This window comes from Rhinolophus ferrumequinum, chromosome 4 (genome assembly GCF_004115265.2).
Source record: "Rhinolophus ferrumequinum isolate MPI-CBG mRhiFer1 chromosome 4, mRhiFer1_v1.p, whole genome shotgun sequence".
Lineage (NCBI taxonomy): Eukaryota > Metazoa > Chordata > Mammalia > Chiroptera > Rhinolophidae > Rhinolophus > Rhinolophus ferrumequinum.
Genome location: NC_046287.1, coordinates 8,061,649 through 8,088,452, shown reverse-complemented (window position 1 = coordinate 8,088,452; position 26,804 = coordinate 8,061,649). Strand labels below are relative to the sequence as shown.

At 38.7% G+C, this 26,804-nt stretch overlaps 1 protein-coding gene across 5 annotated transcripts in view; it reads left to right on the top strand.

Annotated features, from left to right (window-relative positions):
* AKAP11 (A-kinase anchoring protein 11) overlaps positions 1-26,570 on the top strand; it is a 45,390-nt gene extending 18,820 nt beyond the window's left edge. For 4 of the 5 annotated variants that reach the window (XM_033103912.1, XM_033103911.1, XM_033103914.1 and 1 more), the window contains exons 3-12: positions 124-240; positions 3,033-3,080; positions 5,085-5,219; positions 6,750-7,014; positions 7,584-12,087; positions 15,575-15,730; positions 19,797-19,880; positions 20,665-20,714; positions 23,648-23,808; positions 25,760-26,570. In XM_033103912.1, coding sequence (XP_032959803.1) covers positions 124-240; positions 3,033-3,080; positions 5,085-5,219; positions 6,750-7,014; positions 7,584-12,087; positions 15,575-15,730; positions 19,797-19,880; positions 20,665-20,714; positions 23,648-23,808; positions 25,760-25,900 — 5,661 coding nt within the window. In that variant the 3' untranslated portion in view covers positions 25,901-26,570. The remainder of the gene's footprint in view (positions 1-123; positions 241-3,032; positions 3,081-5,084; positions 5,220-6,749; positions 7,015-7,583; positions 12,088-15,574; positions 15,731-19,796; positions 19,881-20,664; positions 20,715-23,647; positions 23,809-25,759) is intronic. The other variant, XM_033103915.1, reaches the window with a different exon arrangement.
* Positions 26,571-26,804: the final 234 nt, after the last annotated feature.

Sequence of the window (26,804 nt, the reverse complement as noted above, 5' to 3'; positions counted from 1 at the left end):
TAATAATATGCCAAGTGAATATTAATTGGAGAGTTAGTGACTCTCCATTTCAAATTAGACTGGCTCCAGGATCTTTTACCTTGTCTTAGAATTCAGTAAATTCAGACTATCTTTTCTTTCCAGAGCTTCAGTGAAGATGTATTCCAGTCTGTGAAGTCCTTGCTACAGAGTGAGAAGGAACTGTGCAGTGTGTCAGCAGAGGACTGTTTGAAGCAGGACGAACGTGCCAGTTTGACTGAGGTTTGACATATTAACTTAGTATATATACCCTTTCCTAACTGCATGATCTATTTTTAAAATGCCTCAAATCTTTACATACTGTTAGGTTGGTGCAAAAGTAATTGCGGTTTAAAAGGTTAAAAATAATTGCAAAAACTGCAATTACTTTTGCACCAACGTAATAATATATGTATGAGAAGTAATTGTTTTAAATACCCGCTGACATAATTGTCATGGTGTGTTACAATGAGCACATTTGATTCAGTGGCCTTGTTGCCCACTCATCGGACATACAGCGCTGGATTAGATAATTCCTCCTGTATTTGGTAATTGGTGCTTTAATAGTAAAATTTTTTACTGTGAAACATAAAATATATATTTATTTCTCATGTTCATTTTTGGGGGGTTATTGTTAGTTTTCTTGATTGTTTAAATTCAGTGCTTTGATTCACAATGAAAAAGTAGTGATAAATTTATTTTGAAATTAAACCTAAAGGTAAAATACACCAGTTGCTCAGCTGTTTCTCTGCTTCATCAGTGTTTCCAATCTTCATTTAAATGTGTTACTATGAAAAGGAATAACATTTTATTCTACAATATAATCATAGTCCATAAGCACGTTTGTGTTACCAAATAAGAGAGATACTATAGGGTATTAGGTCATTGAATCTCAAAAATAAGGTATTAGGTTGTTAATTAAAAAAAATATTTTTGAAATCGGTGCTCTTTTAAAAAACATTTTGATTGTTTTTATTTTGGGGAATGATTTTCTTTCCTTGAGAAACTGTATTTGAGGTAGTTCCCCAGGAAGATGAGCACAGCTCAATGTCTGTGGCCCTTGACTCTGACCTTCTTTGTTCTCCCTTTTTCCTGTATTTTTGTAAAGCTGAGACACTCTTAATGTCCTCAGTTGTTGCCAAGTGTGGCCGGTGTCCTGTGTCCTGCTCTCAAACGCTTTCCCAGCCCGTGTCCCGTCAGCTGCTTACGTACGTGGTGCCTTCCGGGCCCACGTCCCTTGGTGAGGCCGTCCTCCTTCGACGGGACGTGGAAGAGTCTGCTGGCATCTTGTAAAGCCCAAGTCAGCTTCTTTTCTCTCTTCTGCATTCAATAAGAGGAAACTTGAAAGAATAGAAGGAATTTCTGTCTCACTTTGGGGTGTGCGTTTCTCAAAGTTTCTTTTCTCGGAAGGACGTTTGTGCCTTGAGTGTCTCCTGGAACAGAGATCCAGGACTGAGCGCCTGTGAGGTGTGGGGCCCTTCCTTCTACGTTACCCGATCGCCCCTCCCAGCGCTGGAGGAGGTTGTATTGCCTTAACTTACACAGATGAGGACGCAGGCTGCTGGAGGTTGACAACTCTCCTAGACACCTAGCAGTTAACTGTACCAACTCTGTGAAGTAGTAACTTATAAATGAGTAAAGATCCTGGGGTCTTTGAAAATGCTGGCCTCATTCTGAATCATCAGAGATCAAGAATATATCCAGTGTTGCTGAAATTTTCACTATGCCGTTTGCCTCAGTTGCTAGGATTGAGTAGCCATATGGCCATCATTTAACTATTTCATGTTATTATCACAGTACTTGCCTAGCAGACACTATACTATTTTGTCTCATATGGAAAAAAAATTTCTTTCGATGATGTCAAAGACATAAAGGGTATAAAATTGAAAATAACACTTTTTTTCAGATTATAAAAGCAGTACATATTCCTTGTAGAAAAATGAGAAATACTGAAAGCATAAAAAGGAAAGTATCATTAATCTTATGAATTAGGAAAAAAAACAAAACCATGATAAAAAAAGTAGCAAAAAATAACATCACTTAGAATTCCATCATCTGGAGTTACTTGCTGCTCGTAGTTTGGTGTGTTGCCTTCTAGTGTCATTTGCCATGCACGTGTTTATAAAAACTAGGTTGAAATTGTGCGCAAACTCTATGTCATTTTTCTGTAACTTGTCCTTTTTACTTAATAATGTGACGTTTTCTCAATGCATTAGATAGTCTTCAGAAATTGAATTTATATAAATTTCTGCAGAGAAATTTCCAAATAAGGGTATTGAGAGAAGTAAGTGATAAAACCACGGGGAGTCAGTAAGGATGTGGCCTTGGGGGCCCACCCGGGGACGGCCTCTCTGAGGAGGTAACATTGAAGTTGGGTCTTGAGAAATCACAAGGAGCTGGGCCTATAAACAGCCAAGGAACAGAGATCCAGGTTGAGGGGTGCTGCTGCGAAGAACATACTGGGCATATTCTAGACCCAGAAGTGGCGCCCGAAATGTGTGTGCACGGAAGTGAGGCAAGGTGGAAGGCAGCAGCCCACCCAGGCCGTGGGGCTCAGTCAGGACTGCACTGGGAAGCAGGGAAGCCTTTGGACAGGAAAGTGACGTGACAGGTACGGGGACAGGTGGCAGAGGCCTGTAGTGCAGACAGGACGTGGTGGCAGGGGGATGGACAGACGTGCGTGTACGTGGGATGTTTTGGGAGCAGCACTGGTTGGACTTGGTATGAAGTGGGCGAAGGAGGATTGAAAAATCACATTATGGAGCCAAATCTTTGGCGAAAAACCTTTGTAATCACCTTTCGAAAAATGAGTCATCCTGTCCAAGAGAGCATGTATTTATTTACTTTAATTGAGGTATAATTGACACAAAGCATTATTAATTTCAGGTATACAACATAATGATTTGATATTTGTGTATGACAATCCACATTTTAATGCTGTATGTGCTGTTTCTTATTTCTCATCTCTGTCAGTAATCTAATGAGATAAAACTTTACAAGTCTAGTTAATGGAGCTCTATTCTTGTTTTATTCAGGTCACATTTCTAGGTTTTAATGAAGAAACCGATGCCGCTCGCATACAGGTATGGTGATTCACTGAACTGGAAAGGCCTGGGAGAGATTATTTGGAATAGATTTTGAGACCATGAAAAAGCTGCCTCATTAGCCCAAAATTTACACTGAACTCTTCTGTTATTCCTGTGTAAAGTTCGAAGATGACATTTTGAGATCAACTTTTGAGTGTGCTTGGACATTTTCACTTTCAGCGTTTTCGCTGAGTATGCTTCTGTGGAAAGCAGTGTTAGGTGAGAAGACCACAGAAGTCATTTATCTGAGGAGGCTGCAAACCGCAGGCTAGCTTTTTCTCTATCCTGTGTGTAATGTAGAACGTAAGACTTGCTTTTTAATTTGGATTGTTTTTGTAATTTGACTTCACCAGTCAGATTCTTATATTTTCAAATGAGAGTAAAATTTAAAAGGTAAATTTTGTATAAAGGACCGATCAACCCATGCAAAAATTTCAGCCTGTTTGATTCAGGCCGGTGTTACCAGGGGGACTGATGAAGTTGAGATGAGGTTCAGATTCTCAGTCGCATCGAGGGGCTGGAGCTGCTGCTGTAGCTGTGTCGGTGTTCTGTGTCTGACCTCGAGCTGCGGCTTAGAACTTGTGGCTGCCATGTTCCCCTTATGCCAGTAACGGGCTCCTGCTGGAAGAAGAAACAGCACTGTTCCGTTCTTTGTGTATGTCAGTGCATGTCAGGTGGTGATGAATGACAACTCTGCTGTGTGTCTTGGTGGTACCCTTGCCTGAAGGCAGTAGTTTAGGAGAAGGCACAAGAGGACATACTCCTGAGAATGGAAGGCTGAAAGGAGAAGTGTTCCACAGTATTTCTCTCTTATTCTACTTCCTCATTAAGAGCTACTAATAAAACCCGGTTGATAAAGGAAAGTACTCTGTGAGGGTTCAAGGGCGTTAATAATTCTTCAACTGGGTAAAATATTTACGTAAAAAGGACAAATGAGAAAAAGCTCTTTTCTTTCTTTTACCTCTTCATTAAATGATCGGTCAACGTCTAGTACAATACTTCGGAGAGGAATAGCAGGATAGACTTTTATTTTACAAATATAAAACTTAACCAAATAAGTGCATTCTGCAGTTAAGAATCGACTATGAAGGGGCAGACGGGTGGCTCAGTTGGTGAGACAGGGAGCTCTGGGCAACAGGGTTGCCGGTTCAATTCCCACATGGGCCAATGACCTGCGCCCTCCACAACTAGAATGAAGACAGTGAGCTGCCACTGAGCTCCCAGGTGACCGGCTGGCTCAGTTGGTTGTGGTTGGAGCATGCGCTCTCAACCACAAGGTTGCTGGTTCAGCTCCCACAAGGGATGGTGGGCTGCGCCCTCTGCAGCTAAGATTGAACACGGCACCTTGAGCTGAGCTGCCGCTGAGCTCTGGGGAAGCTGGACGGCTCAGTTGGTTGGAGCGCGTCGTCTCAACCATAAGGTTGCCAGTTCTGCTCCCACAATGGATGGTGGGCTGCGCCCCCTGCAACTAAGATAAAAAGGACGACAACTTGACTTGGAGATGATGGGTCCTGGGGAAAACACACTGTTCCCCAATAAAGTCCTGGAAATACACACTGTTCCCCAATAAAGTCCTGGAAATACACACTGTTCCCCAATGAAGTCCTGTTCCCCTTCCCCAATAAAATCTTAAAAAAACAAGACCAGTATGAAAAATTTCACAGTTAACCCTGAGGTCTGCAGGTTGACATTTGCAACTATAAACTATTAAGTGCCTAATTATCATGGATGTATGAGGTACCATGGGAAATTTTTTTGTAGCTTGATATTAATACATTTAAAAGGCTGCAGACATAGCAGATGTTAAAATACTTTAGTACATTTTATTTTTGAGTTTTTAAAAAATTGATTGTGGTTGATAAATGCTTATGTTGACTATTATGAACTGGAAAATTTATTAACCAGTGGGCCTTATGATTTTTGGATTGGACCCACGTTATATGAACCTTAACAGAAATGTTATTCTACAGTGTTATTTATTGTGTTTTTGTTTTAAATTAGGATTTAGCTGCAGTTTCTTTGGAACTTCCAGGTCTTCTGAATTCCCTGCACTTCTGCAGTCTAAATGAAAATGAAATTATTTGTATGAAGGATATAAATAAATCATCAGATATAAACAGTGGTTCTCTAAATGAGGTAACTTTTATATATCATTTCTAATTGAGTTTTTCGGGGCAAATTTTCTAATGACGTTTGATAGAGAGTATTAAACTTTTACATGCCTGGATGAAGTTTCTTTCTTTCTTTCTTTCCTTCCTTCCTTCCTTCCTTCCTTCCTTCCTTCCTTCCTTCCTTCCTTCCTTCCCTCCTTCCCTCCTTCCCTCCTTCCCTCCTTCCCTCCTTCCCTCCCTCCCTCCCTCTCTCTCTTTCTTTTTTTTTTAATGGTATCTTAAGGAAGTGACTCATAAGACATCTTAACTCATGAAGCTTTGAAATCACTGAAGGATAGAGTAATTTTGGTCATAGCTTTCAATTAGATTTTCCATGTGTGAAGTTTCATAAATGATATGCAAGTACAGACTAGTTTTTTTTTCTGAAAATTATTATTTCTAGATTTCTTGAACTTCTAGCTTTGTATAAGTAATAGGAATTTCCCCTTTATGGCCAATTCCAAATTTATGTAAATATTGTGCTTTGTGTTTTAGAGAACATACTTTAACTCATTTTATGGTTAAAAAAAATTCATTGTAAAGTGGACATCTGCAGATGTGTTTTTTATTTTTATAACAAAAATTGTTACCATTTCAGACAGGTGATTAGTTTTATAACAGTCAGCTTTTAGTTCTTTAAGTATTGTTTTATTGATAATGCATCAAAGAAAAATGTTTTGCATATTACACCTCCTAAAAATTGAATTTTAGTAGGTTTAAAATTTGGATTATTTATTCCAAATATAAAATACTACTGTGTTCGTTTATGAGATCTGTACATAAAAGTAGGACTGCTCGCCTCATTTCCTTGATTACATTTTACTTTATATTTACTTAGTTTTATTTGCTAGAATATAAGAGGTAATAGCTATTTAGTTTCCTGTTTTTTAAATAAATCATTTGTAATATTTACGTTTTTAAAGATAGTATGTATAGTATGTATGGAAAAAATCTGATGACTTGTATTCTTAAACAAAGCTATGTACCTTATTGTAAATTGTAATACTATGGAAATTTAGGTAAAAGGAGGGGACGGTTCTCTTATGATAGGGGAGAAGGTGATACCATGCTGAAAGTTACAGGAAAGTGAGATACAAAAATAGAATCTGGTTTCTGCCTTCAACCAGTTTACAATGTAGTTGGTGAGCTAAGTGAATGACTAAATAAGAAAAATCACAGGGCTATGCAATAACATAGGAAAACATAAATGCGGAAGGAATGGATAGTAAGTTCTGTAACAGTTAAGGAGAGATAGAATAAGGAGAATTTCAATAACCTGGATAAAAAAAAGATGGGAGGAAAAGAGACTGGGGAATGAGAAATGTAGTGCTGAAAGAACGAAGAAAGAATTAATCATTACAAAATCAGGGAGCCTTTCCAGATGCATGCCTTTCTTTTTTTTTTCTTCTTTTTCTGAAATTGTGTTATTTCTAGGCTTTACTTCCAGATAATATGTTTTGTATGCATAATATACTTTGAAATTAAAATATTTTTATCATTCTTCCTCTTTTCCAAGAGTCATTATTCTGGAATGCTTTGTGTCATGAGAGTGTCCCCTACATTACCAAGACTCAGAGTTGATTTTATCTTTAGTCTCCTGAGTAAATATGCTACTGGGATACGATACACCCTGGATACATCCCTGCATCAGAAGCGCCAACTAGAGGCCACCGTTGAAGATGATGACGATACTAACCAGTCCGTGTCATCCATAGAGGATGACTTTGTCACAGCCTTCGAGCATTTAGAGGAAGAAGAGACTTCGAAGCCATACAATGATGGTTTGTCCTTTACCTGACTTTTTCTTGAAATAGGGAATTAAAGTTCAGTTCTAAAAGTTTTAGGGCTGACTTTCTCAATTGAAATTGATTCATTTTAACTTTTTTTTCCCATTGTCCAAGAAATTAATTTTCTTGTGACATTTAAGTTCATTGCTATCTGGTTTTTGGTTTTACTGTTTCTGTTCTTATATTGGTAGCACTGTTTACATCATTACCTCAAGTGTTTGGAACATGCCTAGGTTCAAATTTGAGAGGAATTGAACGTGCCTAGGTTCAAATTTGAGAGGAATTAGCTGGTAGGAATTAGTGTTTCTAACACGTGACAGCATAGTAAGCCTTCCATAGACCACGTATTCCCAAATATCACACAAAATGAAATTATTTTAGTCACAGGTGTATCTGCTTTCAAGTGTGACTGGGGATGAATCTGTAAAACAAGATAGTTTAGAAGACACTTACATTACAAATAAATATTTCAGGCTTAGAGTCTACTTATTCCCATTGATTTAAATGAATTTTTAAAAACCTCTGTCTAAGGATAACTTGGTCATGTTACTCTTTTCCTGTAGGAGTGAACATTTCTGCACTAAAGAGCCAGTGTGATGCTGCTTCACAGACGACTTCTGGTCACCATTTAGAAACCCATGATTTAAGGATTCTGGTTAGCTCTGGGCGGCAGAAGTCGTTGGCTAAACCTTCAACTTCCTTGAGAAATATTCTGGGACGTAAAGAACAACCTGTGAAAACGTCAGTCACAACATTAGTTTCTGAGCCTTGGGTCCAAAGGAGTTTCTATAGGTCATCTAATGTTTCAGATAAAGGTGGTGATACACAGAAAATGGTTTTTTCTTCTTCTCCTGCCTACTCCTCTGAATCAGAATGCTCAAGTCCCAGTCCTGTTATATTCTTAGATGAAGAAGGGTATCAGAAGAGTTTAAAAGCAAAACTTGAATTACCTAAAATTCCTGTGATGAAAGATGACATAGAGGATTCAGACTCAGAAGTGAGTGAATTTTTTGATAGTTTTGATCAGTTTGATGAACTAGAACAAACTTTAGAGACTTCTTGTCCATTTCTAGAAGATCCTGTCATAGGGAAGCCATTGCAAAAGAAAGGGCACAAACATGAAAAACTTGGTTCTGTAACCACTACAATGAACCCTCAGAAATTCAAGTTTGATCGTCCAGCTCTCCCAGCTAACGTTAGAAAGCCGACCCCTCGGAAACCGGAATGCCCTTTCAGTAATCTATATGATGCCCCAGGGTCCCCTCGCCCAGTGAAGACATCCGGGGAGGACAGTGGCTTGTTTAGCCCCATTCGCTCTTCTGCTTTTAGTCCTCTTGGAGGCTGTTCACCTGCTGAATGTTGTTGCCAAACGCATCTTGGTGGAGATAGGATTCATGAAAATCATGATTCTATTTATGATACCTACGAAGATTATGCGAATAGCATGACATGTGAAGTTCTGGGCTCGGTTCTTCATACCCAACATACTAATGCAACATCAGATGCTAATAGTATTAAAAAGGGAGAAAGGAAAACCATGGCTCTGAAGAGGGGAAGCCTTGATCAGAAAAGTAAATCTAAAAATAAGTCCTTAATGATTAAAGATAGCATTCAGCAATTTGCAGTGGACCTTGTGGAAAGAAGTTTCGGTGGTGCATTTAAAGACTTGCAGAAAGGAGTCTCTTCGTGTACCAACGCACTGTGCCACTTAGCCGTGAAACTGACATCCTCTGTGTTTCAGATGGCATTCAGTGAACTGAGAAGGCAGCGTGCGTTTTCACTGAAAGAGCGTGCCATTAGTGGGCTGGCAAGTTTTTTGGTGAGTGAAGCTTTATCAAATGCCTTCAGAGACTTACACTACGTAAGGAAGCAGATGTTTACAAACACAGTTGCTGGGTTTGCCGCAGACCTTGCTGAACAGCTCGTTTTCGAAGGCATCATGGAGGTGTGTCAGTTTTCATATCCTCCAACACCCACATCTCCACAGGGCCAGTCATTTGCCTATGAAGACAGAGTCGTGAAGTCATATGCAAAAGATTTGTCTGAATCCGTAATACAGGAAGCATTCATTGAGCTCTCACAGGCTGATGTGACCTTTACACCTTCAGCAGCAGTTAGTGTTTCTACAGATAACATAAAGCATATGAGTGCAGACAATGCAGTGCCATCCACACAGACCTCCACATGTCCCCCTGCTGCTAATAATGAAGCAGTTACGCTGACAAAACCAATACAGGAATATCAAAAAGAATACACAGTACAGCAGGCCTTGTTTTGTACTTCCGGAATCGTTACTTCTATTCCAGTGCCCTTGGCAGGCAGTGCTCTTCTCCCGTGTCACTTTTCATCTAACACACATCAGGCAAAGTCCCATCTGTCATCTGGTGAGAGTAATTCGAATGGCGGTGATTCTATTGAAGCATGTGTTTTCACAAAAAACAAAGAAGAGAAAACAGCTTGTCTCCGGAATATTTGTTTATCTTCAGAACACAATCCAGGTAACTACAGTGATTGTAAAGCAACTAATGATGATACTGAAATGCAGAGCTCTTCAAAATTAACAAGTGATCCTGTGATTATCAGCAACTTTTCTGCAGCAATGGTGCATACAATAGTAAATGAGACTTTAGAGTCCGTGACATCGTGCAAAGTGACAAAAACTGTTGATGAACACACAGATTGTTTAACTAAAACAGCCAAGGGAAAACCTTTCCACTGTGATCAAGTGACACTGCAGCAGGGTGAAGCTAGCAAAGAGGATATGTTTGCTGATCGATTATCGAAATCTGTTATTGAACATTCCATAGATAAAAGCAAATCAGTGATCCAAAATGCAGAGAAAAATGTGGTACCCAAGGAAGGCTTGCCCGTTGAAGAAGAGTCGCAGTTGACCTTGGAAAAGTATCCCAAATCTCTTGATTCTCAAGCTCACTTAACTCTCTGTTCACTTCCAGTACTAAAGGATTGTGCTACAGAATGCAGGGGTTTTACAGTCCATGGATTTTCTGTAGAGACACCACCACGTTGTTCAACTACGGCAGGTCAGAAACCTGACTCGAAGGAAGTTGCTATGGACAAATCAGTGAAAAAGTGTAATTTGAATAATACTACAGCACCTGAGCACTTGTCATTTGGGCAAGAAAGCCCTTTTCCCCATTCACATACTTTCTCATCGACAGTGCATACGTGTGTAGATGGTTTGCATGTGGAAGATAAACAGAAAATCAGGGATGGAAATGCAATACCTGATACTCCTCCATCAACGCCTCTAGTACCGTCCCAGGCTAGTTCTGAATGGGATTTCAAGAATTTAACCAAAAAGCTCAAGGGGGAGTTAGCAAAAGAATTTGCACCTGCTACACCACCTTCTACACCTCACAACTCATCTGTTGGTAGTTTGTCTGAAAATGAACAAAATGCTATTGAAAAAGAGGAATTCATGTTGAAACTCATGCGATCTCTTTCAGAAGAAGTTGAAAGTGGTGAAGGTGAAGAGCATCCAGCAGTGGCCGTGAAGTCAGAGCTCTCAGGGAAGAGAGTTCAGTTCGCAGACGCGTTAGCTACGCACGTCATTTCTCTCGCAACTGAAATGGCAGCTCTCCATTTAGATAACAAAACAATCCAGGACCCCAAGTTTAAAAGCCCTTGCTTAAATATGCAGAGTCAAAGAAGTGCATCCCCCCCTTTTGTAAATCGCTCTGATGAAAATTTACAAACCTTATGCAATTTTGCAGGTGATATGGCAGCAGAAGTCATTACGGAAGCTGAGAAAATAGCAAAAACTAGGAGTTGTCTGTTGTTCGGGCAAAAGAAGAACAGTTGTTACGTTGACGGTGACCCAGATTTTAGATCAGAAGAGAAGCTGGAGATAGAGGCTGTCGCACACCCAAGAGAAGTCGATCCATTTATTGTTTCATCACCGTTACGTTCTTCTATGTCAGGTCTGACGTACAAGTATCCCAGCTGTGAAAGTGTGACAGACGAGTATGCAGGTCACATTATCCAAATACTGAAACAGGAAGGTGGGGACAGGGACTTACTGGTGGATCAGTATGCCAATCGACTTGCTTATCGATCTGTCAAAGCAGGGTTACGAGAAGCAGCTGTGTCGGCCAAAGTGATGTGCAACTCAGACATGCCCCTCGCGCACAGCTCACAGGTGAAAGCCAACAGCGAACTCTTCATGCTCTTAAATAAAGAACACCGCCCGGAAGCGGAGAAAAGAAGACAAGGTAAAAGGAATGGAGGTTACCTTTGTAAAAATCCAGCTTGGGAATGGACAAGGGACGCAAATAGAAGTGAGTGCTCTGAACTGTATAGTTTTTCAGCCTCTCTTGCTCACAGCATAACAAGGGATGCTCAGAAAGAGCTGGTCGTGCCTACAGGTGGCTTGCCAAAATCCTCAGCCTATTCTTGCCTTTGTGAAACATCCAGATGTGATGAAGATGCCGCATCGCACGTTGAGCCAGAATTTCCTCAGTCTCTTCAGCCTTCCTCCCAGAGTCACAGATTTTGCCACAGTACAGGCGGCTTAGGTGGATGTGGTCACGGGGAGAAGGTCGCTCCTGCTATAGAACAGTATGCGAGAAGAGTAGTGGATGACACGTTAGGGCTGAGTTTAGGACGCACGGTTTTCCATGTGTCTGAGACCGCAAAAGCGGCAGAGAGGATCACTTACACAGAAAAGTTGTCACCTCTTATAAGTCAGGCTTGCAGATACTGTGACCACAAAGAACTCCATGACTGCCGTGGACATTCACCTCAACCCTTGCCCCGACAGGATTCACTTGCTCATAGTAAGCCAGTTTCTAATTCAAAATTTGGCAGCATCTATCAGAAATCTAGAATTTTTCATCTTGATGTCCCTCAAATTCATGTCGATCTTGATAAGACGGTGCTTGCTGAGATGATAGTTGCCGAAGCTATTGAAAACGCAGAGAGAGAGCTGAGCAATGCCAGTCTGGCGGCCGACAGTGGCATTGGACAAGATGGTGTGAGCTTTGCTGAAAGCCTTACTACAGAAATAATGACATCAGCGATGATGAATGTTGGACATGCTGTTAGCAGGTACATTTCAGGTTTCTTTGGGGTCTTACGATAAAATGAAGCATTACACTCCATCATGTGTGTCTTAGGTCCTGCTCACAAAGGTAGGATTATTTTTAACCTCCATTAACAAAAAAATTTCCCTATTACAGTTGTGTATTGTTTCATATCCCTACATAGCACTTCCACACACCTTGTTTCATTACCCCACAGTAGCCCTTTGAGGGAAGGTAGTAACCATTTCCGGAGCTAGAAGATGAGGCTAATCACCTTGCCCAAATTCACAGAGCTCTGGAGTAGGGAAAGCTCAACCAGGAACAGCTGGAGAATTTTAGACAGCAAATGCAGAGTATTGCCTTGTTAATTTACTATTCGGAGATTACATTTTTATACAGCACTTTCTTTTTCCTGTTCACAAAGATAAGTTGTATTTTTGTTTTTGTTTTAAAAAGCGCATAACTTAACCGTAGTGCGATTGAGAAGAAAACAGAAATTCTCCAAATACTTCACCACGGCCACCAGTTCTCTCAATAGGTCAAATCTAAGGGGACAGCTCTTTCTGGTGGTCCTACAGTGTCCTGTGCTTAGCAGCTGTATATTATGCTCAGAGATTCTAACACCTGAGTGAAAATTTTCACTTTTAACCTTCATTCTCACTGGGAAGACATCGAGACTAACTTGTGTTATTAGTTTCTAAGATTATATTTGTTAGTCCCACTGGACAGAGAAAAGACCCTGCATGCAGGTGGAATTTAATTGGATCACATGATACCTCAGACTTTTTAGTAGCATTTGTCAGAACCTTGACAAAGACTGCTGCTTTCCTGCACCGTCTTAGAATAGGAGATGCAGTTTGGCCAGGATGCCTTGAAAATAGCATCCTCTTGAGATGACAGATGCTGTAGGTTTCTGGTGAACTTGGGGAGGTCTCTTTCACCATAATCAGGTAGCCGCCTTTCTCCCAGACCAGGTGTAGGCAAACTATAACCCGTGGGCAAAAACTGGTACACTGCTTGTTTTCAGATGGTCTGTGAGCTAAGGATGGTTTTTATATTTTTTAAGTGTTTGAAAAACATCAAAAGAATACTGTTTTGTGACGTGGAAGTTATATGAAAGTCAAATTTCAGTGTTCACAAAGTTTTATTGGAACACAACCATGCTCATTCATTTACGGCTTGTCTATGGCTGGTTTTATGCCCCGTGGCAGAGTTGAGTAGTTGCAACAGAGACCTTATAGCCAGCAATGCCTAAATGTTCACTCTCTGTCCGTTTATAGACAAAAGTTGAACCTTTGTCCTAGACCCACATTTTCTTTGTTCATGACTGCATATCTGTTCCTAATAATAGACATAAGAGTTAATAAATATACAAACGAATAAGTGGCAACAATAGGCTAGGCCTCTCTATGATTGAAGAACTTGCCTCAAACAAAAGTGGCCTCAGGCTGTTTTAACTGTTTCCCGCCCCCTCTTCCATCCCAGCCTCCAGAGGAAAAGCGACTCATGGCCTCTGGTCATCTGCTAGCTTAAGAGTCTAAGACATTGCCCCACCCCCTCCACCCCCCCCAGGGCCTGGCAAATGCCTTTGCTGTGACTCCTCAGTGTTGTCACTTTTCCTTCTTAGAGCTGGGTGAGTAGATGGATCCCTGGAGTTCTTTCTGTAAGCCAGTGCTGTCTAATTCCAACTTTTTATCCAGGCTGGTAGAATATTTCTTTGTATTTCTTTTTCCTCTTTCTCTTTTTTTCTTAATTGTTCTAGGGCTGTGTAAGTGCTGACTATTAAAAGTTGACTGGGTGTATGTACCATGTACTGTTACTCATTTTCTCTTCCTAAAGTTAAAATGGTTTGTCTTTCAAGCTTTAAGAGGGATTCATTCAAATGGATTATTTTTAAAGGTATTATTTGGATTATTTCACTAGTGTCCCTCTTCTTATAAATGTTTGATTCATGAAAATAACCACAAATATTTCACAAAGCTGTAATGTACAGAGAGGTGACACATGAGTGTCAAATAGGTAACTATATGACAGTGCATTTTTAGAAGAACAAACTAAACTATACTCAGTTATTTTTTTCAGAGCCAAAATAACCTAGCAGTTATTAAAAAAAAAAAAAAAAACTCATCTCTGGACCCTGTCTAGTGGGTCATTAGCCAAAAAACCATTAGATTGTGGCAAATATTGGGGAAAATGTTAAAAAAACAAACAAACAAAAAAAACGGTAGCCCTGTATTATGGTTCAGAAGTGTAGTTTGACGTCCCCTGACTGCCCAGTGTGACTGGTTGGTATGTCTTAAATACAAAATGTGTCATCTCAAAGTGCTATTCGAGGGACGGGATACAGAAGTAAGTAAAACAGGCAAAAATACATGTTCTCTTGGACCTTATACTTTATAGTAGAGTAAGACAGACAATAAGTAAAATGTGTAGTGTGTCACACGGTAACAAGTGCTGTGGAGGAAAACTAAAGCAGGACTGGAGTTAGTGCTGGTGGGTGACAGCAGGTGGGCGTGGTTTGCAGTTTTGAACAGGTAGCACAGAAAGCAAATCTGACAAAGCAACGTTTGAGCAAAGAGCCAAAAGGGAACACGAGAGAGTAAGTCACATGAGAATCGGGGAAGAGGTTTCCAGGTAAAGGGGTGGGACTGTGTGTTGGGGAAACAGCAGAGGGTGGAGTGGTGAACCAGGAGAGGAGTAGGAGAGAAGATGGTGGCTGTCAGAGGGTGTACTGGATAGAACGTTATGAGGACTGGACTCTTAAACTCCGATCGGTGAGAAGCCACTAGGAGATTTTGATCAGAAGACTAACATTTTCCCTCTAAATGTTTAAAAATATGACTTGAAACTGCTATGTTGAGAATAAAATGAAGAGGACGCAGTTACAGTAATTGAACAGTGAATGGCCTTTCTTGTGAAGATGGAATAAAAATATAAATGCTGTGATGCGTTATGATGCACGCTCAAAATCTTGAAGAGATTTGGCTGGTTTGACTGTTACTGGCTTCACTGACAGAACTAGAATTCCATGAACTACTTTTTTTGTTTTCAAAGCCAGAAAAAGTTTTTTTGCCTTTTTCTTTCCTTCCTTTCTTCTCTTTTTTTTTTTTCCCCTTCCCTTCCCTTCCCTTCCCCTCCCTTCCCTTCCCTTCCCTTCCCTTTCTTTCGTACAAATAACAGCACTGTCTTGAAAAGCAGATGATAAACTTAGGAACTTGTATTCCCTCATCATGGTCCCAGTTGAAAATATCAACTGCTTTACAGAGAATTTAGCTAAATGATGTACTTGGGATGGATCCGTAGTAGATTAACAGGGTAATTTAGGGTGTCGGTGGGGACCTCAGTCACCGTGGGCATTGATATGCTGTCCTGCACGTCTCTCTCTCTCAGCAGATACCACTGGTGTGACTCTGAACGTCATGTCTTGTTTTTCTCATTAAATGGATAGTCTTATGATTCAGAATCTGACGCTTTGGGGTTGAATTTATCTTTCTTGTTTCTTTTATTTTTAGTCCAAAAGAAATAGAAGACTTTCAGTCAACTGAGTCTTTGGGTAGCCTTCCGCTGAATCTCAGTGTTGCGGATGACAGCTCTGGGAGCTGGTCTAATTTAAGCTTCGAAGATGAACACCAAGATGAAAGCAGCAGTTTTCATCATCTAAGTGAAAGGTAACTGGAATTTTATGAGCAATTGCATAGCTTAGGTCCCCACACCACAGACATGAGCTACCAGTTTATCTTGAGTATCACTGAAAATTTCGAATTTCAAAATCTATCATTATTTTCAAAATGTACTCTATTACTCATAGTATGTTTCTAATGGTTTTTGACATTTATTAAAATGGTATTAGCTGAGCTCCTTTTCTCTGGATGTGCCAAGAGTTGATTTGAAAAATGTTGCATACACTTGATTTTACCTGAACTTTAAGTTTTACCTGAACTTTTCATGAATTTTAGAGGAGTTTTTCTTTCTCACTTTAAGGAAGGTGCTTTTTTTCTCTTTTTCTTTAGAGGATAGGAAAAGGACAGTTGTCTGTAAGAGGCATCAAAATGGCCCTGTAATTTTCTCGATATTAGTTAAAGTAGTATTGTGTCTGGGAAGGATTGCCTCCCTGTCCTGCTGCTCGGGAACAAAACGACCCGGAGACCTTCCACCTGAATGACTGAGTACCCATAAACCCCTCATGAAAGCAGGGTTTTTTTTGTACAGCAGAAGGCACTGACCTCACATAGAGCTTTTCTTAGTTAACTTTATTCATAATAACAGTCTGATATATTTTATTAATTGTGATACAATTGTTTCTTATATTCTTAACTCTAGAAAGACGTTTTCTAACTAATAAAATTCCATAAAATCTTTATCCACATTAGCTTATCCTTGGAAATAATAAATACCATCCATAGATGAGTTTAGGGAGAGGAGAGGGTTTTCAGACAGGACGCTGTGAGGCTTCAGTTGACAGAGCCTTGGAGTGACTTCCCAGGACGGGGAGGTAAGAGACCACTGGAGGAGGTGATGAGGGACTGGAATGAAAGGAGATGGCCTTTCACCTGTTAGAACGTATCGTCTCAGAGTATTTGGTTTGATGTTGGATTAACCAGGAAGTATAATATGTTTATAAAGTATCTATTTTTGTCATAACTTCTTAAAATGTGGCATAAACCCCCAATATTTTTTAAAATCTAGATAAAAATGACAGTCTTTAAAACTCGTAGTGGGAAGTGGGGGTAATATCACAAATCATCAGTTGGTCCTTTTCCATAACTTTATCTAGAATAGAATAGTAACACTTAGTAATAGTAATAGTAATAGTAATTCTTCTCTCATCTTTGAGAAACACAGGCTTCTAGAATTTCATTGAGGGTTGACGTTGCTTAGGAAATCCTGGTGTTAAAATGGGAGAGCTAGGGTCAGAGGCTGGAAGCATTGACAGGACTGTAGTCAGGTGAGCAACTCTGGGATGGTACCCAGTTTGGTGAAAAGGGCGGCGTCTACCAGGCTCTGTGCTTGATTCTGTCCTATTTAGTGTTGTTTTATGAGTGATCTGGAATACTCATTTGTGAGTGGCTCATAATGAAGACGAAACGATAATCCCGTTAACAGAACCAAGGTTCAAAAAGACCAAATTGGGCTGAGGCTGAAATCATTATATTTAACATGGGTAGATGCATTTGGGTTCAGAAAATTAATTATTTGAATTCAGGATGGGGAAAACTTGGCTTGATAGCATTTTGTCAGAACAACTCCTGTGGTTTTAATTGACCACAGTCTTAATAAGAACTGTTATGCTCTGTGTTATTACGGTTCAGGCACAAAGGAAAAGTGAGTGGGGCTCATCCAGGGTAGGTACGCTTGTTGGACATAAAATTTTCAGGGCCTCACCTCCCGGAGGTTAGGATTCACTAGGTCATTGGAGCATCCCTAGAATCTGCACGCTTAATAAACATCTCATGTGATTTTAATGAAGGTGATTCAGAGAACACACTTAAGATACATGGCCCTACGTGCTTCGTCTTTTGATGACATCTGCAGTAGGAACTGTTGTTTTCTGGTATAGAGATCAAGGTAGGAGATTAAAGACTTCAGTGGTTTGGACATTACTTTCATTCTAAGTAGGAAGTTCCCTAGAGGGCAACAGTTAAAAAAGAAAGAATAATCTCAAATTTTCGCAAGTGTTTAGGAGGAATGTATAATTATTTCATCAGAAAGAGAATTGGTCTGTGTATGTGAATCTCAAGTATTTCAGCAGTTTGTGAATTTCTTAAAAGTTATGTAGTAGATTTAGGTAAGAGATGGGGCTGGACTTGCCATATTTTTGAGATATGAGTGATTTTTCTGAGATGTGTCAGAATGGATAGGACTCTTCATATGGCTGAAAGCCACAGTAAAGGGTTTTAGTTCTTGACTGCCACTGGTTTGCGATATGCCTGTCCTTGACATAGGAAGTAGGAAAAGACATCAGAGAAATGGATGGAAGTGGGACAGTGCTCGAGAATGAAATAGAAAACCGTGAAGTGAAGAAATGAAGTCGTTTTATGTTGAGTTAACGTAGGATGACCATACCTCCAAGTTTGCTCAGGCCAGTTCTCGTTTACGTCTGTTCTGGTGTCATTATTCATGGTGACTTCTTTAATTTGCACAAGTGCCCCGGTTGGTTGAACAAATTATATGGTCATCTGATTTAGAGGTGGTGGTTTATAAATAGCTGACTTCAAATCTTACCCATTTTGAGGGGTGAAATGGGAGGGGGAATGCGGTTAGGTAGGGGGGGTTTTGAATTTTTAGCTTTTACATTTTTTAGCTGTTTTCTTTTCATGTTCACCTAATATTTAGGTGATAGATTTTTATTGTTAATTAAATGGAGGAATCATTAGGATATGAGTAAGAATTTCATAATTGTTTCATTTAGATAATCAGTCTTTTAACAGAAGTAAATACAGTTTTGAGATCATTAACTTTCTTTTTGGCAGTAGCTCTGTATTTTTGTATTTTCTCATTCTTGCTTTGTCCGACAACAAACTACATGGGCAAAACTCTGGTTGTTTTAATAATTTTATAATAGAGCTATATTTGTTTCAATGTATGTGAAAAGATACTGCTCAGTTTTTTATTCTCTAATACATTATAGTTTGTGACATTTTGACAGTACTAGAGTAAACATGGATATGTAAATTATTTGAGATTGCTTGGAAACTATTTAGAACTTTTAAGTAACTGTCCTTTTTTTGTAACTTTGTCCACATTTACTTACTGATGCCCATAAAATTATTTTGTTAATTTATTTTTTAGAACCAAAATTTTGGTTTGTGTAAATATTAATTTTTATAGTTGCCTAGCCTAACATGGGGAAATATAGCTGCTTATCACTGCAAACTAATATGCTTACTAATTATTTTAATGATTAGTATTTTTAAAAATTGCATGTTTAGGTTTTAATCTGAAAAATTGAGTTTAGTTTTATTTCTGAACACAGTTGCTTTTTGTTTTTTATTGCTTTGCCGCAGTTTTAGAATATAGTTGCTTTCTTATTTTGATTGGATAGTATAAGAAGTTATCTGTGTGGCATTAGTAACTGGCCAACCAGACAAGTGTAATGCTTGAATAAGCCCTGGTTATTCAGTATTCTGAAGAAAATGTATGTTATTTGCCACCTACTGAATTATATGTAACGCGTGAAATGAAGGTAATTGACATAAGAGTATTTTAAAATCAGAAAACATTTTTTTCTCCAAGTAGTTACAGAAGGTCTATTTGGGACTATGTTTCGGAGCCCTGCCCCCGCCCCCAAGTCCACCGCTGTTTGCATTATCTATTGAAAGACCTGAGACAGTGTTACCTTGTGTTTTTTTTCTTATTTCTTTTAACTTTATCGAAGCTGAAGAGTATTGGCTTTTTACAAATTACATCCTAAGACTTAATTCCGTTGTGAAACTTCTTACTTCATGCATTCATTTGCAGTCTTAAAAGTCATTCTGTTGCCTTACTGTGTAAAATAAATATAAATGTAATTTTCACGATCTATTGAGGACAAGTCAGGAAACCCCCAAATCTCTGAGGTGTCAGGAACCTTTCTCAGTGGCGGTGATGGGCTCTCTCCACCCTGGGGAGGCTCCCGTCCCCTGTGGCAGCCTCTGGACGTGCAGTTACCACTGACAGAAGCTGTTCTACGGGACACCCAGGGCGTCTGTACTATTCATTTTCTAGTTCAGCTCTGTTCTTTTCTTCCTCTGGCAGTAATGGTAACAGCAGTAGCTGGAGCAGTCTTGGTTTAGAAGGAGATTTGTATGAGGACAATTTCTCCTTTCCAACATCAGACAGGTTGGTCCAGTCCAGAAACTTACAAACTGATGAGTCTTTCACCACTAATGCATGATGTCATCCTCTTAGAAGATGTGGGTTACAATGCCAATATGTATCAAGCTGCTGTTCTCCTGTATTTCTGACACGATTCTGCTTGATCAATTTACATCTAAAAAAAATTCAACTATGCTAAGATATGATTGACATCTAATTGCAAAGTGCGTTGCTTTTATGCATGTATCGCTCCGCTTGCTATCTTTCATTCTACCAATTATTTTCATTAAAAAGAGCTTGCTTCCTACAGGATTTCTGTTTTTGTTTTGGGTTGTGTTTTTTTGTTTTTGTTTTGTGTGTGTGTGTGTAGTTTTATTTCATACATAAGAAAAGTGTAAGAAAAATGTGTTGTTACTATATTAAAAAATATAAATGGCATCAGAAGCATTAATAAATAATTATTTGTATCATTCTATGATATTCTACAACCAAATTAGTAGAATATTTTGGTTTTAAATTGTTTTAAATTAAGTTTTATTATGAAATTACTTAGCACTCTAAATATATATTATGGTCAGGTAGAACTTCTTGGTTTTTGATAACGTAGGCATCATTTACAATTCAAATTTTAACATGAAATGGTGTGAGAAGCAAAGCTTCCTTTTTTATTGTCATTTCTCCCCTTTTTTAAATGTCACACATCATATTGTAGCATTCATACTTTACCACATTTTAAGAACTGATTTTAATGCCATTATTAATTAAAGCTTTTTTTTTTTTAACTGCTTTTGCTCGTTTGTTCGAACAGTGAGGGGCCAGATGACAAAGATGAAGAAGAGCGTGAGGATGATGCAGAAGGTAAGTGACAATTTGTTTTTCAAAGTGTTGGCGTGTTTTTTTGTGTGAGCTCCCCTAGAACAGTCTTTAATTTTTGTGTTTGTGCGTTTCATCAGTTAGACTCTGGGTTACTGCAAGTCAGCGTATGTATATTACAAATCAGGGTATTCTTAAACTAATTTATCCAGCGTCAGGTTCTTTGCTGAGCAGTTTGCATTATTTGATTGCTAACCTAATGAAGTACTCATTGATATAAAGACTGAGCTACATTAAAAGAATTACTTAGTTATTTAAGAGGGAAATTCATGATAATCTCTGTATAATTATCAGTGTCGAAAGAGAAAATCCTTACTCATAAAATATAATTTGTTATAACTATAGCATATGTCATAGTTTTCTCCTGACAAACCAGTAATTTCTAGAATGTTAGACTTACATAAAGCAATAAGTAAAAATAAGATATTTTAAAATCAATTCGTCCCTCTCTGATTCTAGTCATAGATACACATATATGAAGACAACATTCAGTTCTTTCTTTATTGAACATAGTTCTGAATATGTTAATACTAGATACCATTGGCTGCAGAGTTCAGGACAATGATTTGTAATCCTTAATGCAAATATATTAAAATGTCTGAGTGAATCTAAACACTAACTGTTCATTTTGAGGATGAGTTTTCATTGTATTTAGATAGTTGTTGAATTCTTTCCCCCATACCTTATTTTCCCTTAATCATAAAAATTCTAATGATGTCGTCTGTAGAGTGACACGTAAAAATGTTCATACTGTTTGAGAGATTTGTTTTTGAATCAGGGATTTTTTTGTTGTCACATCTTTAGAATTGGGCAAACTGAGAAAATTGCCAAAATGGATTTCTTGAAATGTACTTTATAACATCTAAGTTTCCAGTCAGTTCTATCACCAGTTGTACTTTTCTTGTGTAGGAAAGTCATGTGCCAATTTTTGAGCTAAAATTCTCAGATCTAGGATGATTATTCTATTTTAGTTCTAAAGTCTCTGCTAAGTAGGCATTCTCTTCAAATAGGGCTTCTAGAAGTCAGTTTTTCTCATCAGATGTAAAGTAGGGAAGGGTGATAGTTTTTGAGTTATAGATAGGCTAGGTGACATTTGCTTTATCTTTGTTAACTAAAAAAGGGTTGATTTTGTCTAGAAAAGTTGTGTACGTTTGCCCAAGTATTAACTGTGAGCAGAGTTGTTCCAAAGACTAAATACATGGTTTAAATGGATATGGTAAGTATTTTCTCGAATGAATACTAACTTTATGGAGGAATGATTAAGAAAAAAGAAGATTCAAATTAAAGTCAGTATGAAATTTATTTGAAAATGTTTACTTTTGGCACTAGCCAGGTTGTTCAGGATTTCTTTTGTGAGTAGGTAGAAATCAGGAGATGAATTATTGTAGATTATGTTATTACCCAGCTCTGAGAGTATAGTCACCGCTCATTACATAGACAATTGCAGCCAACTTTCAAACTTGTTAAATTAGAAAGTGGTAAATTAGGAGATAGATTGATGTAGGTTTATATAGAAAGATTCAAAATTATGGAAATCCTAAGATGACAACTCTAATGTTTTGTTGTTGTTGTTGTTGTTGTTTGTAGCTTCAGGCTATCAGTCTCTTCTCTCTTCACTAGTATTTGGTGACCTCTCTAAAGAGAGAGAGCATCTCAGGCCAGGCAGCCAGGAGTCCTGGACTGAGAAAGGCCGCAGTACAGAGAAGTCTTGGGGTGGCGGCGTCCCACCCCATGACTTAGGATTTACAAAATCGCCCAAAGACCAGGTCTGGTATCGTGGTGCAACAGACCCATTTTTGATTGAGAGTCAGTGAGGCGAGAGACGAGGGAGAAACAGTACGTTTGTTTTAAGAGTATAATGTGAACAACTTTTTAAATGAATAATTAGGGGCCTACACATACCCTAAAAGTGATCAGTAGTGATCTAGAATGCTCTGCAAACTATAGAAATGAATCAGGGACCTTCACCAACTAATCTCTACTGCCGGTACAGTCGGGCGTGCTTTGGCATCGTGCCCCGCCGCTCGCCCCTGGTGTGGGAGGGCGCCTGTCTCAGCGCTGCCTGGTGCTCAGCCAGCATGAAGCGAGACTGTTAAGTCTTAGTTTTACAGTCCACAGGGATCCATCCTACTTTGTTGAGAACATACTTTTCACAAAAATAGAAATAAACTCGAGAGCATATCTGATGTATAATAGGAGTGTGCCAGAAAATTCACTGCTCTGGCCTTTGGGATGCAAGTGGTTGCATTGCCTTTTTTCCCCCCTTCTTTTGCCTAAAGAATAAAGTGATTATGAGCACGCAGCCGGGCTGCCTGTGTTCGTAACCCTCCCTGTAAGCTCTGGGTGTGTCTCTGCGCAGGCGCCTCACCTGTGAATTGGAGATGAGAATCATTTCTACCTCGTAGGGTTGTTTTGGATTTTAGGAGTCCGTGTATTTAAAGAGCTTAGAATAATACTTACTCTAATATGTGCTATCCAAGTATTTACTGCTTCTGCTATTTCTCTTAGTTCAGAAAGCTTTCTTAAAGTCCACTGAATATATTTATTTGAGGTTTTTATTTGTGTTTCATTTGTACTTTGATTGTAATCTTGGCTTTATAGCTTTATTTTTCTCTCCCTTTACTTGTGGATCATATTTTCACACAAATGATGGCATTTATGTAAAGTACTTGAATTCAGTGCCTCGAAATAGAGTTTTGCATTTGTGCTATCAGCAGGTGGTTAAGTTATTCCTTCCTCTTAGCGTTTTTGCCCTTTCACAGAGGTGTTTAGTTGATGTTGTGTGGTTAGCAAAGGATGGATTTTCTGCCCTCATTCACTGGAATCTTAAGAAATGGGAAATACTTGCATAGCCTTGGAAAGCAGAGTATTGAGAGTTGAATCGATGAGTCTCCATATTGTCTCCATTTACATGCCAGGTTTGGAGCCAGGTGGAAATGCCCTGCTGGTCACGAACATTGACATGGAGCCTTGTGCTGTAGACCCCCAGCTAAGGATGGTTCTTCAGTGGCTCGTTGCCTCAGAGGCTGACGTTGCAGAACTTTGTTTTCATGACTCTGCGAAGAAGGAGTTTATACGGGTAGGTACCTGCCTTAGAGGGGGTTGTGACGATGCGGTTATTAACGTGCATGATGCTGTGTCACGTGGTCGATCGGATGAGGTGCCCTTTGGTAGCAGAGTGGGTGCGTGCTCGGGCAGCAGAGTCTGCCAGCTGAGTTCAGATACCAGCTCTGCCACCTTGCGCGGCGTGACCTTGGCTCACCAGTTTCCTTATCTGCCCTGTGGACGTGAGTGTAGAATTTACATTATAGAGGTTTGTGAGGATTAAATGGAATCTAGTGCCCGGCACATCCTCAATTCTCAGTTCAGTGCTATTAATAAACATTTCATGCGTTCGTGCGAAAAGACTGAGTCATTCTTTGTGTTCAGTCGATTCCTAATTGTGCCAGAACCCAGTATGTTGCTTTCTCTGTTAGTTCAGTTTCATTCAGAAGAGAAGCTGGCATAAGCAAAAGCTAGTAGAAGTTTGAAAAGCTGATAAGGGACCGTGGACCAACTGAGTATTTAATAAGTTTCTAATAATAAAACATTCAGATTTAATGCGCTAATAGGTGTTTTTATTGAGAACTTAACTGGGTGCCAAGCACCTTGTTTCTCAAGATTTTTCAGTTGACAGTCTTAAGGTTTTGTCCCAGAATTTTCCTTATCAGAACTTTGGTTTAATCTTATGCTAAGTTATAGAGTAATCCAATGAATAACCAATGTAAATTGATCAATAACAACAAGAAAAAAGAACAGTCCAGTTACTCTTGATTCCTGGTTCAGAATTTACAAAGGTATTATTGAAAGAACTATGTGAAAAAAATAAAATGTAGAAATAGATTTTTTTGGGGTATTTTGTTTTTACTTAGACTTTCGGGATTTTTCCAGTTTAGGTTTCTGTTTTTGGGCAAAGGTAGAAAATAAGACAGAAAGGGATGCTCAGGAAATGAACTGTCACGGAGAAAGAATGGGTAGGGAAAGTGTTCAAACTGACCTTAGGGAGGCAAACATTTTGCAGTGACTTAGTCTTGGATAAACAGAGGGCTGAGGAAGACCATAGACAGCTAGTGTGATAGCTCTTGGCTAAGGGACCTTGTCCCCTTGTAACCTCAGGAAACATCCTGGCTGTTCCTCAAAAGGTTAAGTAGCATTATCACATAACCCGGCCATTCCACTCCTACGTATGTATCCAAGACGAGTGGCAGCGTATGTCCATGGCAACGTTAAAAAGGCCAAGCATATTTCTATTACAAAAACTTAAAGTCGTTTTTATAGAACTAAATAGAAAAAATGAGTGAAGATACCTGCTGATTGGTGATGATAGTTTATTTAAACCTGTATTTATTTATCTTTTTTAATTGAAGTATAATTGATATACAGCAAATATATTAGTTCCAGGTGTACAACATAATGATTCGATATTTGTATAGCCTGTAGTGTGAAATGATGACCACAATATTTATTTACTTTTTTGGTTTTTTGGAAACAGTAACGTTTCTTAACTTAGAAAGCCATGTTTCCGTTGAGGCTAGAGTATGTATTTAAAAAACAAAACAAAACAAAACAAAAAACCACACTATATGTTATGGAAAGAAAATCCACATTGTTTTATTAAGCTTGAGGTTGTCTTTATTATTTTATATTTCTAATTGAGGGTGTGGCAGATGTATTTTGTTAGGTTAAGAATTTCCTGTAGAAATGTGACATCCACACAGAGTATCCACTTGGTGAGGTTTATGGAGCTCTGTCTCCAGTAATCCCAAAGTGTCATTTTGTGGTGGAGATGTATTTATAAAGGGCAGGAAGGAGAAAGGTTCAATTTGTGTAAAGGGGTGGTGATTTAGGGAGAAGATTTTGTTATAACTGGGTAACAATATTTTACTACAAACAGCAGGAGTCTTAGTTTTAGCTGATGTTAAAAATAAAAAGGAAAACTTTATAGTTATGAAAATGTTTTTGGTTAATGTTTAACATATCTTTCTTTTTAGCTTTCAAAACGATTACAAGAAAAAGGATGGAAAGTGGGAGGTCTCCTGCAGGCTGTGCTTAAATACTATGAAGTGATGGAAAAGAATTCCAGTGAGGAGAAATGCAAGTCACTGTTTGATTGGCTCTTGGAAAATGCATAGAACAAGCTCCAAACCAGTGTATTTTATTATTTGTTTTAGGAAAGGAAGAAAGAGATATAGATGCATAGGATAAAGTTGGAACAGCGAATATTAACATTTTAAGTAAATTGGGAGGAAAGTAAATACAGCTTTTTAAGCTCATTTTGTCATCACTTGGTGTATATAGTTCACACTTTTGTAATCTCTGTCAAATATTATCTCCATGTATTCTTCTATACACATGTGTAGTGTGTGAAGACCCTAAGAACATATATGTGAAGGAAGGTCTAACCATGAGGTTTTCAGGGATATTGACTGATGGCGTTCTTTTGCATCCAAACCGTGCTGCTAGAAACTACACTGAGGTTGCTGAGGATAGTTCCAGGGATGAAGAGTTAGAAGTTTGCTCCTTTGCAACAAACGGTATCCTGTTAATAACTAATCTGACATCAAAAAATAGCATTGAGGCTAATTTCTTTTTCTCTGATAGTTTTGGTCTCATTTTTAAAAGTCAATTTTATTTTCATAGCTCAGCTGTTGGTAGCTTTTTGAATCCCCCAAACTATTTAATGTTGTAGAAACATTAGTATTTTTAGGTATCTATTAATATCATAAATGATAGTTTCCCCAGCCTTCCATCAAATTGACAATATTTGCTAATGTTGCCAATTGTTCTGCATGAATGTGCGCGTGTGTGAAGGAGTACGTTAACCCTGCTAGTGGTTTGTGTCCTCCTTTAATGTTTTCTTGGTTAGAAATCCACTGTTAAAAAAGGTGCTTTAAAATAAAATGTCTGTAAAGATTGTGCAGTAAGAATTTTTATTTCTCTTTTTGACTATGTTAGGTCCCCAACTTACCCTATACATGAAAATCAAGGTGCAAAACATGTTGGAATTTTAAACATTAATGTTAACATGGAAATGCA